The 14,913-nt window shown below is 39.3% G+C and overlaps 1 protein-coding gene across 7 annotated transcripts in view; it reads right to left on the reverse strand.

The window, feature by feature from the left end:
* Window positions 1-856: 856 nt before the first annotated feature.
* AOPEP (aminopeptidase O (putative)) overlaps window positions 857-14,913 on the reverse strand; it is a 184,998-nt gene continuing 170,941 nt past the window's right edge. For 4 of the 7 annotated variants that reach the window (XM_054652037.2, XM_077171363.1, XM_077171365.1 and 1 more), the window contains 3 exons: window positions 7,332-7,418; window positions 4,568-4,712; window positions 857-1,665 (listed from right to left, as the gene is read on the reverse strand). In XM_054652037.2, the coding sequence (XP_054508012.2) occupies window positions 4,572-4,712; window positions 7,332-7,418 (228 nt within the window). In that variant the 3' untranslated portion in view covers window positions 857-1,665; window positions 4,568-4,571. Of the gene's footprint in view, window positions 1,666-3,238; window positions 3,300-4,299; window positions 4,393-4,567; window positions 4,713-7,331; window positions 7,419-14,913 lie in introns of all 7 variants that reach the window. The other 3 variants (XR_013179818.1, XR_013179820.1, XR_013179819.1) reach the window with 3 other exon arrangements.

Here is a 14,913-nt window from a genome sequence, read left to right on the forward strand (position 1 = left end):
AGGACTGCCACCTCTTTGTCATCTTTTTGGTTTTTTGGTGTTTGCGTTTTATCTTCTGTTGCTTTTCTCAGTTTCTACCACGCATGATGGGTCATGATGTTGTAGTGCAGGGAAATGTTCAAGTTAATGCTGCTGAAGCCGACTGTAAGAGCTGTAGCAAACAAAACTACTGCTGTGTTCAATATTAAAAAAAAAAAAAAGGCAAGTAGGTTGTTTTGAAAGAAGAAATATTTGGTGCTATTTTAAAAATGTGTAGCATCTTATTTGCCCTGTAGCTTTAACAGTACTGGCTATGAAGAGGCCTACAATGTTCTTAATTTCCGCATATTTTGTGCAAGAGTCTTATCCAGCTCTGCATTTTTTCCTTACACAATGAAAAAGGCAAAAAGCAAGCTGGTTTCTTTTGCTGGCCTTCGCAGAAAAACCTGTGAAATGAAGTGTAACTCTGTTATGAATGGGATCCTGTAATAACTACGTCTGTGAGAGTCACTACATTAGAAGTCATTGTGGTGTCTCAGTGCCTTCTTGGACAATTTCCTAACTCTTGCTGCATTTGAAAGAACTTGCTGAGTGTCCCTTAATTCAGGTTTTGACACTATGCCTGCAAAGGGGGAGGTTAGAAAATGTGGTGACGTGAAAAGGAACTGTACTCTTTGTACTGAAGACAATGTTGAGGCAGGCTTTTACTTTAGATTCTAAGAACTTTTAAAAAGTACCCCATTTATTTTTTCTCATTAACATCCCTTAAGTAATGAGTTCCAGGTTCTTTCCTCCTGTTGCAAAAGAAGGAATGAAGTAATTCTTCTTCCCATGTTTTTAAAATAATGTTGAACCACAGTGCAATGGAAAGACTATTTATACTTGGAAAAAAATTTTTTTGATAATTTTATTATTATCAAAGAGGATTTGATATAAAACAATAGAGTACAAGAGAAATAGGTTCACAGATTTTTGTGGTTTAAATTCTTACTCTCTGAAAGGAACAATTAAGATGTCTTCTAAAAATGTAGAGATTCATTGATCAGGAAAGGATACACTTGAGACATCATTGCAAAATAAATATCACAAGGGTATGAAAGACACTTTCAGAAAATAGGAGGTCTGACACTTCTAGTAAGATTTAACCTAAACGTGACAGAGAGAGCATGATGATCTTTGTTTTTTCTTCAGTCCCATCGCATCACCAGGATGATGGCAGGTAACTTTCCACAGTCTATTTCTGCTTCTATCTAATCTTACGAGCCCCACCCCAGCCCCTGCTGATTTCACACTGAGGTTTTATAAATATGACAGAGAAGTTACAAACAAAATTTTAAGTAAACAATACAGTTCCATCCATTTTCAGAATGGCCAAATTAATACAATTGTTCAAATCAAGAATCTTTGGCATCTGCAAACCAGAATGATTGTACTACCAAAGCACAAGGATAAATCCCAAAATTCTTGTATCAAAGAATTACCTAGAGCCAGAGTAACACGTGTGTGTGTAGTTTTCTTGTGTTCTCAGTTACAGTGGACCTCTAGAAATACAGAAAGGTAAATATTTCTGTCAGCTGATTGTTTTAGCAGTCACATAATCCTTCCTTTGATGTCCTGGGTCAATGAAATCCTAGTACCATCGGGGTTTAGCAGAAGATCTATTAAAAGAGTTGTCTGTGATCTTTCCTGCAACGGAAACAGCGTTTAAAGTTATTACTCTGTCACAACGAAGGAATATCTCTGCATTCTTGATTGCCCCAGCTTTCCAAATTGAGTTATATTTTAGGTTACCAGTAGAGTCTAACTGTAGCTACAGAGTTAACAATGATCTCTTTAGTTTCCTAAAGCTACCACAACAAGGTCTGGAGAAGACAGGATCCACAGTGGAAGCACTAACTCTCTTGGTTATTACCAGGTTTCTCTGAAAATAATGTTGGAGGCAAGTTACCAGAGCAATACTGTGTGATGTGCTACATATCCACATACCTTCTCATCTTTAGCCAACAGTCCTCTCAAACAGTACTGAGGTAGCTTTTCCACCTTAGGCCATTTAGTGTCTAACATCAGGACATAAGGTGTACTGATTCATTTTTGAGAGAAAACAGCAACAACATTTCTCAAAGGCTCTTAGAAAAGGTACATCTTGTTTTTTGCTCTAGGGCTCGACTCCTGTTCCTGCTGAACTGAGCCAGTGTGTAAAATCAGAACTGATATCAGCTCAGTAGGCACCGGAGGACGGGTCCATCAACAGCCTGGAACAACAGCAGCAGCTGTAAGTTGTTTCCGACTGGAGCTGCCACCATTTCCTGCAAACGACACACAGTGCTAAGCTACAACTTAGCTCAGAGAGGATCATGACAGTATCCATTAAAGAGAAAACAAAATCTTTATTGACAATTTCAGGTTAAAAGTCACAAACGTTATTTCCTCTGACCTTTAGGAAAGCATGGTAACCAAATTACTGTAGGCAATGCCTTACATTTGCAATCAGACTGAGAACTTAAGGAGCATTGTTTATTCTCAACTAAAACTAAAAGTCTTTAGTCCTTCCCAGGTTGCCTCTGCCTCTTATTCTCCATACACTGAGCCTCGGTCACATGCATTCATCACAAATCTGCCCGTTCAGCAGCAAAGGATCTCAGCCAGCAAACGCTCCCTGCCCTGCAGAGAGTCTCCTCTCCCTTCTCTTCAGGTGCAGAACTTAGCCACTGTGAACAAAGAGGAAAACAATCACTGTTCACCAATCAGCTAAGCTCTGCACCTCACCAGAGAGATCTTGGTCTCAGCAGAGATAGTTTTCGGAGGAGGTTCTTCCATGATGCTCTGCTGCTTTCCTCTGTTTTTGGTGGGTTTGGGGGCTTGTTTCTCTCTCCCTCTCTTATTTTTTTTTTTTTTTTTATTTTTTTGTGTGTGTGTATGTGTGGTTTTTGTTTGTTTTTTTGATAGATGGAGAGGATTCCACGCTGTGCACCCATCAGACTGTTAATGGTGAGTTTCATGCTAGCAGCTGTGGTCATGGCTGCGTGGTAATCCCTGGCAATGTGATTTTAATCTTAAGTCACAAATCATCATGCCAGGAACCCAAACAGCCATAACATTAAAAGAAAGCTGTGCAGTTACACAGAATATTGTACTCAGTATCTTTAGGTTTTCTGTTATAGCTAACCATGCACTTCCAATCTGTCTGTAAAGTCAAAGGGGTAATTCTAGACTTGCTAACACCTGCATACCATGTAATTTTCCTGTGGTAGATACTTACCATCAGAAACTTGTAGAAATTTTGATTTTATTGTTTCTGGCCTTCAGACACTTGAAGACACCTACCAGATTAAGATTAAGAACTGTTGAACGTAACTCAAATTCCTATGAGTCCTTGATAATTGGGAGTACACGAAAGAGTCTTTCAAGCTCTCTTTTAAAAGGTATCTCTCCTACCCCACCACTGATATCCTGCCACTCTACAGTCTGATCCACCTTTCCCAAAACGTTTTCTTGGCAGACACAGTTCTTGTCTATACAGAAGAACAACATGGCTTTTCATAATCACACTTGCTTTCATAGTATCTGTCATTGGCTGTATTTCATATAAACATAGCAAAAAACCACTACAAAATCAAGTGGAACTCACAGTTCTAGTACTGCTAGAACAGAAGAAAATTAAGATTTTTGCTTGGTATCAATTAGGTGACAATGTTTTTTTGCTAAATTAGAAGCCTGAATTTTGATACCACAAATGAGCTGTAAAGTTTGTGAACAACCACAGCAATCAATCTGTCGGATGAGTTATATGATTAACCAAAAATGCTGTACTCTAAGAAACTTTCATACAAATCTTAATGGGTTATACATTAAACATGCATGTGCAGACACTGTAAGGCTACCTCCAACTGCTCAGACAGAGAATTGGAAAGTATCTTTGCAAATTTATAGCCTATGGCAATCATCATTCCATAAATATTTTTGCAATTCTGCTTTTTCTGCTGATTCCTCTCCTTTAATTTCATAAACAAGCTAGCTTCGTCGTGTTAAGGCTACTTTTCTTACCTCATAATCAATCTTCAAAACCTCCATACCCTTAACACAAAAAAAATGAATTATCAGCTTGTTCTCACATGATATTTGCTTCCAAGTCCACAGTTTCATATTTCCACTGTGGGATCAGGCTTTTTTCAAAGACTATGCTGCCTGTCAAGTCAACATGTAGCTCTATTAAACAGAAATGGTCCTAGCACAATTGAAATTTTTGTAAGCAGAGTTAGGAATACAGGATGGGAAACAACTGTAGGCAGAGCCTGGCCTTCTTTGGCCATTTGGACTTACAGTTGCCTCTTGTACAGTCCATTACAACAAAGCCATTCTCCACGTTCTCCAGCTATGCCTACATGTATGTAACTCACTGCTCCCGCTGCTGGGCTTAAGAAAAAGAAAAAAAAAAAAACAAGCCAACAAGATATATAACAAGAGTTATTTCTCAGCCTAAGCAGCCACAAGTTGTATGGTATGCCATAGTTTACCATGTTCACTGAGCTCTGCATATTCTTTCTATATGAAGCAAAATCAGGGTGTTAGGATTAAAATGAAAAATCACCTTTTCAGAATAACATCTCTGCCACCACTTTGGCTGAGGATGCATCCATATGTTCTTGTGCTGCAGCAAAGCATTTCCGTGCAAGTTCTTGCTGTTTTGCATCTTCATTCACCATTAATTCACCATAGAGATACACACCCATAGCCTGAAAGAGGAACATAACACACAAGCGTCCTACCACCAGTAATAACTAGTTAGCTGGGTTTTTGTCACTGACCCTCTAGTATTCATTTAAACTAAAAATGAAACAAAACAGACAATCCAAAACACAGAAAATACCATTTACTCTCTAATGTCTATTCTCTCCCCCAGAAGAACTAATTTTCTCTGTGTCTCTTTAGCCTAAGGACGCTTGTCTATATGCTGTGTTGACTCTGCAGAAACAGATTATTAATGTAAGAATTTTGTGTTATGGCATGACAAGAATATCATTCCTCACTCCACTTTCCTTGCCACTGTTCAAGTTGAATACTGTTTCCTTTTACCAACTATCTGATTTTTTTCCAAATGCCCCTTAAGAAAAAAGCTTCTCCTTCCTTCAACAGGATACACATTTTCTTTCCAATTGTCATGTTTACTCACACATCCATGAACAAAAACTGAAGTACTCTGCTATAAAATTCGCATTTGGCAATTCTGTAACTGGACATTAACTGAATATGGTCACAACCGTGTTTGACTCCCTTTATATCAGAGATACAGTTTAACATGCATAAATTCTGGTTGGGTATGAAGGCAGGCTTTTCCTAACCATTTATTCTGGACATAGCAGCTATAAAAAAAGGTAATGGGGCTCCTGTGAGGAGATCTGGGCCCCTCTGACCACTGCCAAAAAAGCTCTGGCTAACTTAACAGGAAACTTACAGGAGATTGTCTTTTTTTTTTTCTGATGATACATTTTTTTCAGCTAATTACAGGAATTCAGTACATGTTAAACTGCACTTACCAAAATAGGTTTACATATGTGACAAAATATTAGCAGCTTAGCATGCTGACTTTTACAGTTACTCTTTGGACTTGCAGGAGCAGAAAAATTTGGACAGCATTGAGAAAATATAATTTTTAATGCTATTCCCTGCAATTTCTAGCATTGGCTGGTAAGCCTTAAAAACCCCTTCAGCCAGAAGAGACATTTAAAATTTAAAAACGACAGAAGTAAAAGGATAAAGTCCCAGAGTGGCAGGAACCTGACAGACTCCTTGCCAATTCTCTAAGCATACTGTGACACCAAGAGAAGCAAAACCTCAGATTTCCAAGGTTTGCAGTTGCACCAAGGTCTGGCAGCCACACAAATGGCCTTGGAGCTGGGCTCTCATTGAGAATTTTTTAAATGGTGACATTTTCTTACTATAGGAAGTACCTTTTCTACCCAGCATTAATAACTCTCCCCTAGGTCTAAATATTTATATGCAGTAAACACACTAGTGTTTTGTAGAACTTCAAAGGATTTAAACAGTCCATTTGCCTTTTCCCCCAGACTTTTAAAAATGCCACATTACATGATCAGTACAGACATGCAACTGCTCCAAGTACTAATCACACCAGAAGCTTGTTGTGCCATTAACTGTATGCACTGCTGAAGTAAATGAAATGAAGATTACATTAAAAAGTTGCAAAAAATTATTTCCCTACACTGCAGAAAATGTCTTTATTTGACATAATAGCTATTCCAAATAGAATGCAATTCTATGGTTTTATCCACTCAAGGGTTTCCTGAACCCCAAATGCCCAGGTTCTGCTGGTGGTTATCTCCATCCTTTCATAGAATATAAATATGTACAGTCCACGTAACTCCTTATGAAATAATGTTATTTTATGTCTTTTTTTGTTTGTTTGTTTTAATACAGAGCTTGCCAAGAGCTCTGGGGCCCGTTCATTGGCTTAGATATAAATAGGAGGTATACTTCCGAGCTAGAAGAACGCATGACAAACTGCAATAATTCAGTTGTGCTTTGTTGCCTGAAAGCAGAAAATCCTCATTGGCTGTAAATAGCTCTGTTCATTGTCATCATAAAAGGTAAAGACATTAATATCTTGCCTAGTTTTTGATGTATCTTCACCATTTTCTATTTTGTAACATATATTGAAATATTTAAAATTCATCCTAGGCAGTGAATATCTCGATTTTATAGGGCTCATAGTGAATAAAGATAAATAAAAGGGAAAATAGAAAAAGAACAAGACAGAGGTGCAATCAGAATTCTAAGTTCACAGTGGCCTAAATATAAGGCCATAGTAAGGGAATCATGTATGTCCAGCCTTTTAATGCCTTCACAATCCTCTCTTACCATGTTCCTACCCATGGAGGGGCTAGCATTCCCTGGATGTGCTATACTACTACTGGCTGTCACCTTCAAAACTAAAGTTCCCACACCACTGACTGCATTGCACCTACCCCATACTTGCACTGAAATTCACAGCCACACTTACCTTCCTCATCCTGCAAAAGGAAACTGCTGAGAAGTATCTTCCTAGCATCACTCATACCTCTGGCTTGCATAAAATGCAAGGAGAGGAGGAATTCTGTCCTATTTCCCCACTTGACAGAGGATAAGCAGTCTTTAGGTTTAGGTGGTGTTGAATACCCCTACCCTAACTGGCTTCCCTAAACTAAATGTTTAGATGCCCACAGAAGAAAAAGATGAATACACAGCCAAGTTTTTGATAAACTGCAGCAAGAAAATATACTAATTTTTTTTTTAATTTCAGCATAAGGGTGTTAAAAAGTTGATTGTTTTCAAAATGCTAATTAAATGTAACTTACCTGATCCTCTCTAAGGAATCTCTCAATGTCTCCATACCCAGGCTCATATTTGTGTTTAATGACAAGTTCACACCACCGATGACGAACCTTTCAGAAGAAAAATAAAACTTGGTAAAAACAAACAAACAAACCCTTGTATTTTGTCTGAGTGTTGATAATATATCTGTACCAGTTTGGCTTTTTCATCTTTGTGGGGTTTGTGTCTTTTGGCAGGTTGCAGCCTGACAAGTCAGTCAGCTGGACAGAGGAGCCAGAACTCTGCGCCCCTCAGCCTGGGCTTCAGAAACCCAGGATGCTCAAAGACAAACTCCTGATTTGGTGCTAGAAACTAACCCAGACCCAGGCACACATCTGCAGCATCTTCACTGCCACTGTTTCCAGTCTTGACTTTCTTCCTTTTAAGTTAGGCTAGAGGTTATTTCTTTCATAGTGTCAAAAGGGGGGTGGCAGGAAACAGATTACCACTGCAAAGGTCTGGAGAAGCCACAAAATATAACTGATAATATCCCCTATTTAGGTGCATCATACACATGATAAAAAGGCTTAAATGTAATTCTGTACCAATATTAAATCCATGCCAAAAGGATAAAAGTTAGATATCAACCCATGAAACAGAGAGCTTTCACTTAAATGAATCAGTTTTGCTACTAACAGATTTTAAGCACATTCTTAAGCATTTAAAATTCATCTGCATTTAAAAAGCTGTCATGCTGTTCTACCAATACACATTGATAAAAACAGTTATTGACACACTGTAACAAAGTTTTCAAGCAAATTACAACTGAAAAAATGTTTTTACTTAAGTAGTATGAACATGAATTACATGTGTGTTGTCTTTACATTTTTCACTTTGTTCTTAGCCACTCTTGTGGCCTAAGTGTCATCTTACTTTCCAGTAAGGCTTTCCTGATTGCAGGCAGTGGTAAGCCTAATGTTTTATATTCCATTAGCAATTCAGCACTGATAGTAAAGAATAACAGTTAAGTGGAATAACTCCCAATGCTTCTGTTTCAGCCTTTTCTCTTACCATCTTTAAAAAGATGGTAATCTTTTTAAAGACAGGGCACCTAATGAAAATCACCTTTCATAGTAAGAGTGAAATGTTAGGAGTTTTAGTAGTTTTCGAAACTGAATCCAAATTGTGCTTATATCAAGTAGCTGAATATGAACCTTTCTCTGAATGACAGATGTAGTGATGACATTGAGAACTGAAGACAGAAAGGGAGCATGGGGAAAAAGATACTGTTGCTTTTGGAAATAAGGTTTTGAAAATAATTTCCTTTTCATCTAGTCCCTGCCAACTTTTTAGCTCTGGAAAAAATTTCAAAGAATTACATTAAATTAGATGTCAATCCTATTAGCATAATAACAAGTGATAAATGCCCACATGTCCTGTGCACTTGATACCTCTTTTCAGCTGAACCCTTATACAAAATAGTTTGAAGACACCTTAGGAAAACAAAAAACTGTTTTGGGGCTGGGTGGATTTTGCACTCACTGCTTTGAAAGATACTAAATCTACAGCTACAGCATGATAGGGAATAACTGCTGTCTCTTACAGCTTTTTGCTGAATATAGCAAAAAAAAAATAGCAGCTGCTAGGATTCCTGCTAGTGGAACAACAGCTAAATCTACAAAAGAAATGGCTTTCCAAGATTCAACTCACTTTGCTGTAGATGCCCATATTCATAAGGCAGACCTTCAAAACACTACCCAGCTGCTGCTTCTCTCAGGAGACACTAAATGTTTCTCCAGGAAATCTTCCCAGGCAATCCAGCTTTGTTACAGGGTGTTTCTCAGCACCCAGCAGCTCCTTGCCCAGATGAAACTACCCAAAATCAAAACTTAACTATACACCTCTCCTATCTGTAAGATGACTTAAGCAAACAATATAAACACATTTAAAAGACTGTAGGTACACTTTACTCCACAGATTCTTCCATATATAACAAACAGTTCAAACAGAATTCCTAATGTATTCTGATAGCAACGAGGAGAAACATGAGGAGGAGAAAGGTTCTGTTGTCCCCTCCTGTGATCACTGCTCTTCTACATCTCATGATCCAGCAGTTACAGCACTTACCCAGGAGGTAGGCAATCAGGTGCAGCTTCTGTGGCTGCTCATGACCTCAAACTGTGCCTTCAGTGAGAGTATTTTAACAGCAGGGATGGGGCTGTCTTCATACCTCCTGGTGGAGCTGTTATTTCCCCTGCAGTTGTTAAAGTATTTATTGATGTAGAGATGGAGTCACAAGACTTAAGGGCCTACATTTCTGACTACTCTTTAAAACAAGTAGGGACCTGGCTGAAAGGGCACAGAAGCCCGTTTGTCCCCAAAACACCTTTCTTGGTGCAACCATTGTAGCTGCATCGAGAGCAGTAGAGAAGTTCTCTCTGTGAAGGCATTCATGTAGTCTTACTTCCTGACATATTAACATCACGTATGACTGACACTGCATCATGGCCTAAGCATCCGAGTTCCGATGGCTTTGGAAAACACAGAACTAAGCTATGCCTATTCCCTTAACTGTTCCTTCCTCCATATGGTTTCTGTCCTTGGCAACCAACATTTATTCAAATAGTTAAAAGGAAAAATATTTATTTGTTGAGTGAGATCTGAGACAACACACACTTTTCTTTCTCTCTTTTGCTTTTTTCCCTTTCTTTCCCAGGGTGAGTACAAATCCCAGCACACTTTTCTTTCTCTCTTTTGCTTTTTTCCCTTTCTTTCCCAGGGTGAGTACAAATCCCAGCACATTCCCAGACCTGAAACGCTGGCACTTTGCCAGCTGGGGCAGGAACAGCATGCCTCTTCTCCTCAGATTACACATTTGCCTCCTGTCTGCCCCAAATATTCCCGTGCAGGAGAGCCAATGTCTGCTGAAGGGCCTGTGAAACCAGCTCAGTCAGCCCTGCTCTCTGCCTTGTGCAAGACCCCAGGAAGCAGAGCACAGAAACCAAAGCTGGCTCCGAGTGCAAGAGGGGCAGGGGGCTCTTGCACAATGTGGACTGAAATATATTGGTTACATTCCTGCCTCCTGCGCCATATGGTGTGTAGACAGCCGTGCTGCCCAAACTGCAGCTAGAACAGTTTCTCAGACACATGAACTATAAAGAAGGAATTTTTCTATGATACTCCATAGCCCTAAGGCTGATTCCACAAACATAAGAATTTTAGTCACATAAGGGTAGGGTCCAAAAAAAAAAATACCCAGTTCCCAGCGTCTCATCCAATACTTAGAGAGACAAGAGTAAAATGGGCCCCACAGCTTCACGCCTAATTAATGAATGAGTCATATGCGAACAGGCACTTTCAACAAAACAGTTTCAAAAGGAAATTTAGAAAACCAAGTTGCTTGTGGTTGGACTGGGCTAACCATACCACATCCTGTGCATGCTCTTCTTGGCTTTTCGTTTCCTCCCAGGAGCAAATACTCAGTGGCAAAAATAAGAATTCATTAGTCCTCTCGCAGTTTTCTCTCTGTATGTTTCCCTGTGCTCTTCTACAGTTCAGAGATTCACAGCATATGTCCTTTTGGCTGGTTACACCATAAACAATATAAACTAAACCTGAAAAGTAATTTACAGCAATCCATCCTGTTATTGCTGGCAGAAAGCACAGAGGACTTTGTTGGATCTGAAGCAACACCTTTAACTGCTCACCCACCCACACACACACACACTCTCTTACTGGTTTGGCAGCTGCAAGGACCCACATGCTGATATTGGAATTGAAATTTATTTTTGCAGCCTGCAATACCAGGGTGAGAGCTGTCCTCCCAAGTCCAGGACTGATGGCTGGCCCTCCCAAGGATGGGGAAAAGTAGGTCAGAGGAGTGATGGAGGGGTGCTGACACCTCAGGCTCCTTGTGGATGGACCCTCATTGCTTGGAAATTGTTTTGTCCTCCCACTCTGCTTTTGGAGATGGTGGAGGCCTCTCCACTGCTAGCTTTTTAAGCTAAATGAAGTTTGTAACTGTGTGTTTTGCAATGCAATACTCATATTAGTAGTGTATTTCTGAGGCACAGTCCAGTAACATGAAGACAGAGAGACTCAGTGTCTCAGGTACAAAATTTAATTTTCACAAGTACCAACAACATTGAGATCTAGGTATTGGCACGTACCTACAGGAAATATCGTGAAGGGATGCTACTGCCAGACAGCAGAGTCCCAAATATGGGAGCAGCAGCTTATACAAATAATTCCAGGAGCCTCATAATATCTTTTAATTTAATTTAAAGAAAAATACACAGTATTGCACAATAGTATTTGTAACTCAAAAATACCTGCATTTAGACAGCTCAATGGAAGATACAAAGAGCAAAATTTTGCTTGCTCTGTTTTCTGACAATGCAAGCTGCTGCATGAGATGATTTGAGGGGGGGGGAAATTACATAAAATATTCTAATAATCCAGCTCTAAGGCAATCCCTTTAACAACCTGGGCCAAGACCTTTTGGGAGACGGTGCTTGAAGCTGACAGACTAAAGACATGTAAGGTACCAAATAGATGGCTTGACTTTCAAAAGAGAAGCTCCCAGTGACATACATAACTGAGAAAAAAATATTTTAAAATATATTTTGAACATGTCTTAAATTAAAGAGATACTTACTGATACTTCTGACCCAGGTGATAAATTCTTTTGCGTAATCCATGTTATTCTTCCCTGGCCCACACAATCACAGAATCGTAGAATCCCAGAATGGAATGTCTTGAAAAGGACTTTAAGAATGATGTAGTTTCAACCCTCCTGCCATGGCAGGGATACCTTCCACTAGATCAGGTAGCTCAAAGCCCCATGCAGCCTTGGTCTTGGATGGGGCAATTTCCACACCAGGGGAAATTTCTATGGGAAACCTGTTCGAGCATCTATCCACTTTCAGAGTAAAGAAGTTTTTCAAATATCTAATCTAAGGCTACTCTCAGTTTAATGCCATTCCCCCTTGTCCTGTCACTATATGCTCTTGCAAATAGTCCCTCTCCATCTTTCTTACAGACTCCCTTCAGGTACAAGATGGCCGCAATTAGGTCACTCCTTCTCTTCACCAGGCTGAATAAACTCAATTCTTTGGCCTTTCCTCACATGAATCACAGAATCTCACAGAATCACAGCTAAGTTGGAAGGAACCCTTAAGGATAACTAAGTCCAATTCTCAGACTTGCATACAAGCAAAAAAAAAAATTACTTCTGAGGTCTACCCATAAGATTTAGAAAACAAGTAATTTAAACCATGCCTTTCTTAAAGGGAGCAAAAAGTTAGACTTTACTAAGCTTTTGGTTTGCAGAATGGGAGTCTAGCTTCAGGGAAAATTAGTACATTTTGCTAATAGCTGGATCCAATTTAAAAGGCGCCATAAGACAACAAATCTAAATGACAAAACAAAACCAATGTACTTAAAAGATCTTAAAAAATGAGATCATTTGAAATAGAGTAAGAACTATTGTCCAGCAAAGTGGAACCTTTATTAAAGGTATGGGGCATCTGTTATCTTTACCAAATACAGGTTGAGACTCTATTGAAAAAATTATTTGAACAACTTGAGTCTTAAATGTTAATTAAAGAGTCTCAGAGGTCAGACTCCAGTCTAATTCACAGAGGAAAAAATAGAGAATTTTTTTCAAATAACCAAGCTATGCTACAACAGATTAATTTTAATTAACAATAAAGAAGCATTCCAGCGCACCCGAATGCTGCTCTGTTCCATCTGAAAGCATTTATCGCCAGTCTCTTCCTATCTACAGATAAATTGGATTCAAATATTAGATCATTTGCCTACCTAATTAAGGAACAAATGTTGCCAGACAATATTTGAACTAAAAACCAGATTTTACAGTTGTTTAGCATGGAAGAATTGCAATTTAAGAATTGCCAATTTTACAGGGCATTTAATGACCTTTTTCCCCCTCTATCTTAGCTGAAATAGTTATTCTTTGATACACCAGTGGCTTTTCATTCTATATAGTCTGAATTTCAAGTGGGCACTCCTATCTTTTATGTCACAGTACACACAGACTTTAGAAGGTGAATTTGATTTCATTGAAACTTGTGCAAGTGAGGGATGCTGAGGCAGCTCACCAGGAGGAATGAAACAGCTTTTTGTGTTACAATTGTGTTGAGAGACAATCAGTTTGGCAATCTGAAAGAGTGTGCTCAAAGAGCCAAAAACCTACTGGGTGCAAGCAGAATGAATTCATCATTTTTACAAGGATTCTGTAATTGTGATTATTGTGTTTGCCAAGAGTTTTTCAGGCGACCGAGTAAAGAAGCCATCTATCAGCTTAAATTAGTTTTGTTTTAGACTAAAAACTGGACTCTTCACAGCTTAGGTTTTCTCTCAGGTCTTGTTGTGCTTGCCCTGACAGTATTGCAGAGCCCAAAGAATCTAAAGGCCAGATACAGCACCACAGCAGCAGCAATCTTTAAGACAATTTTTCTCCCTGAGATCCTCATGGCATCAGGGTTCAGTAAATGCTGTTTCTAACAGTGCAATGCTCTGTTTCAGTACAAAACCCTTAATTTTCCAGAGCTATGGCCAAAATGATGATAACATTTCTAATTTTAAAAATGGCTTTTGGTAGCCTTACTCAAGCTGTATTTTATTTGAGTACTAGAATGAACCACAGTTCAGTAGCTGGACCTGAGGCAGATTGAGCTCATGGAGCTCCACCATGCTCTGCATTTGACATCACTGATTGTACAAGCAGCTCCAGGTTGTACAAGCAATTGTACATGCCATTCCTGCCACCTTGGACCTCCTTTCCTGCTGTGCAACACAGCATGAGTATCTCAGCCCACTGACACCCCAGCAAAAAAGAAAAAAAAGCATTGTCGTTCAGGAAACCCTAAGGCAGTAATGAGCTGGCAGATCAAAACTTTGTCAGGAGCTAATTGTAATTTTGAGGAGGACTATGTAGAGGTCTAAAATAATTTAAAACCTGTAGTGTGAGCTGGTCACTAAAAAGTCACTTAAAAGCTAATTTTAGCAGAATATGAGACATTAGATTTTGGGAATATTGGTAGCAATATTCTACTTCTGTAATTAATTCTTCTTCTGATTTGTATTTCTGCAGAGATCTAGCAATTGCACATATGAAGGGTGCTGGAAACCATGGAGAAAGACATGTAAGTCCCATCTCTCCTTTTTTAACAGCACTGATGAAGAGCTGTGGGTAGAGCTCATGAAGCCACTGCCTATATTTAGTAGCAGAAGAGAAAAGTGTGGCACAATCAAGGTCTGAAAGGCAAATTCTGTTGCTTGATCAATGGCAGAGTGTGGGGCAGCTGGCAGCATTTGAACCTGTACCTGTCCTAGTGTGCCCATGGGCCAGGCAGCATGCTTCCACTGCTGTGCAAGCCTCAAGCAGCAGCAGGCACCCACTTGAGCCTTCTCACATTTATAAATGTGACTTAGGGGCATGTATTTCCTTCCTGACCTTTCTCCTCTGCTCCAACCACAAGCTCCTGTTTTAGCGGTCACACAGTTCTAGATAACACGACCTTAAGAAGTTTATACAAGTTTATATAGTACCATAGCCTTGCTCAAGAGCAACCTCATCAGCTTCCACAGGCTGTGAACATG

This window comes from Agelaius phoeniceus, chromosome Z (genome assembly GCF_051311805.1).
Source record: "Agelaius phoeniceus isolate bAgePho1 chromosome Z, bAgePho1.hap1, whole genome shotgun sequence".
NCBI classification, from domain to species: Eukaryota; Metazoa; Chordata; class Aves; order Passeriformes; family Icteridae; genus Agelaius; species Agelaius phoeniceus.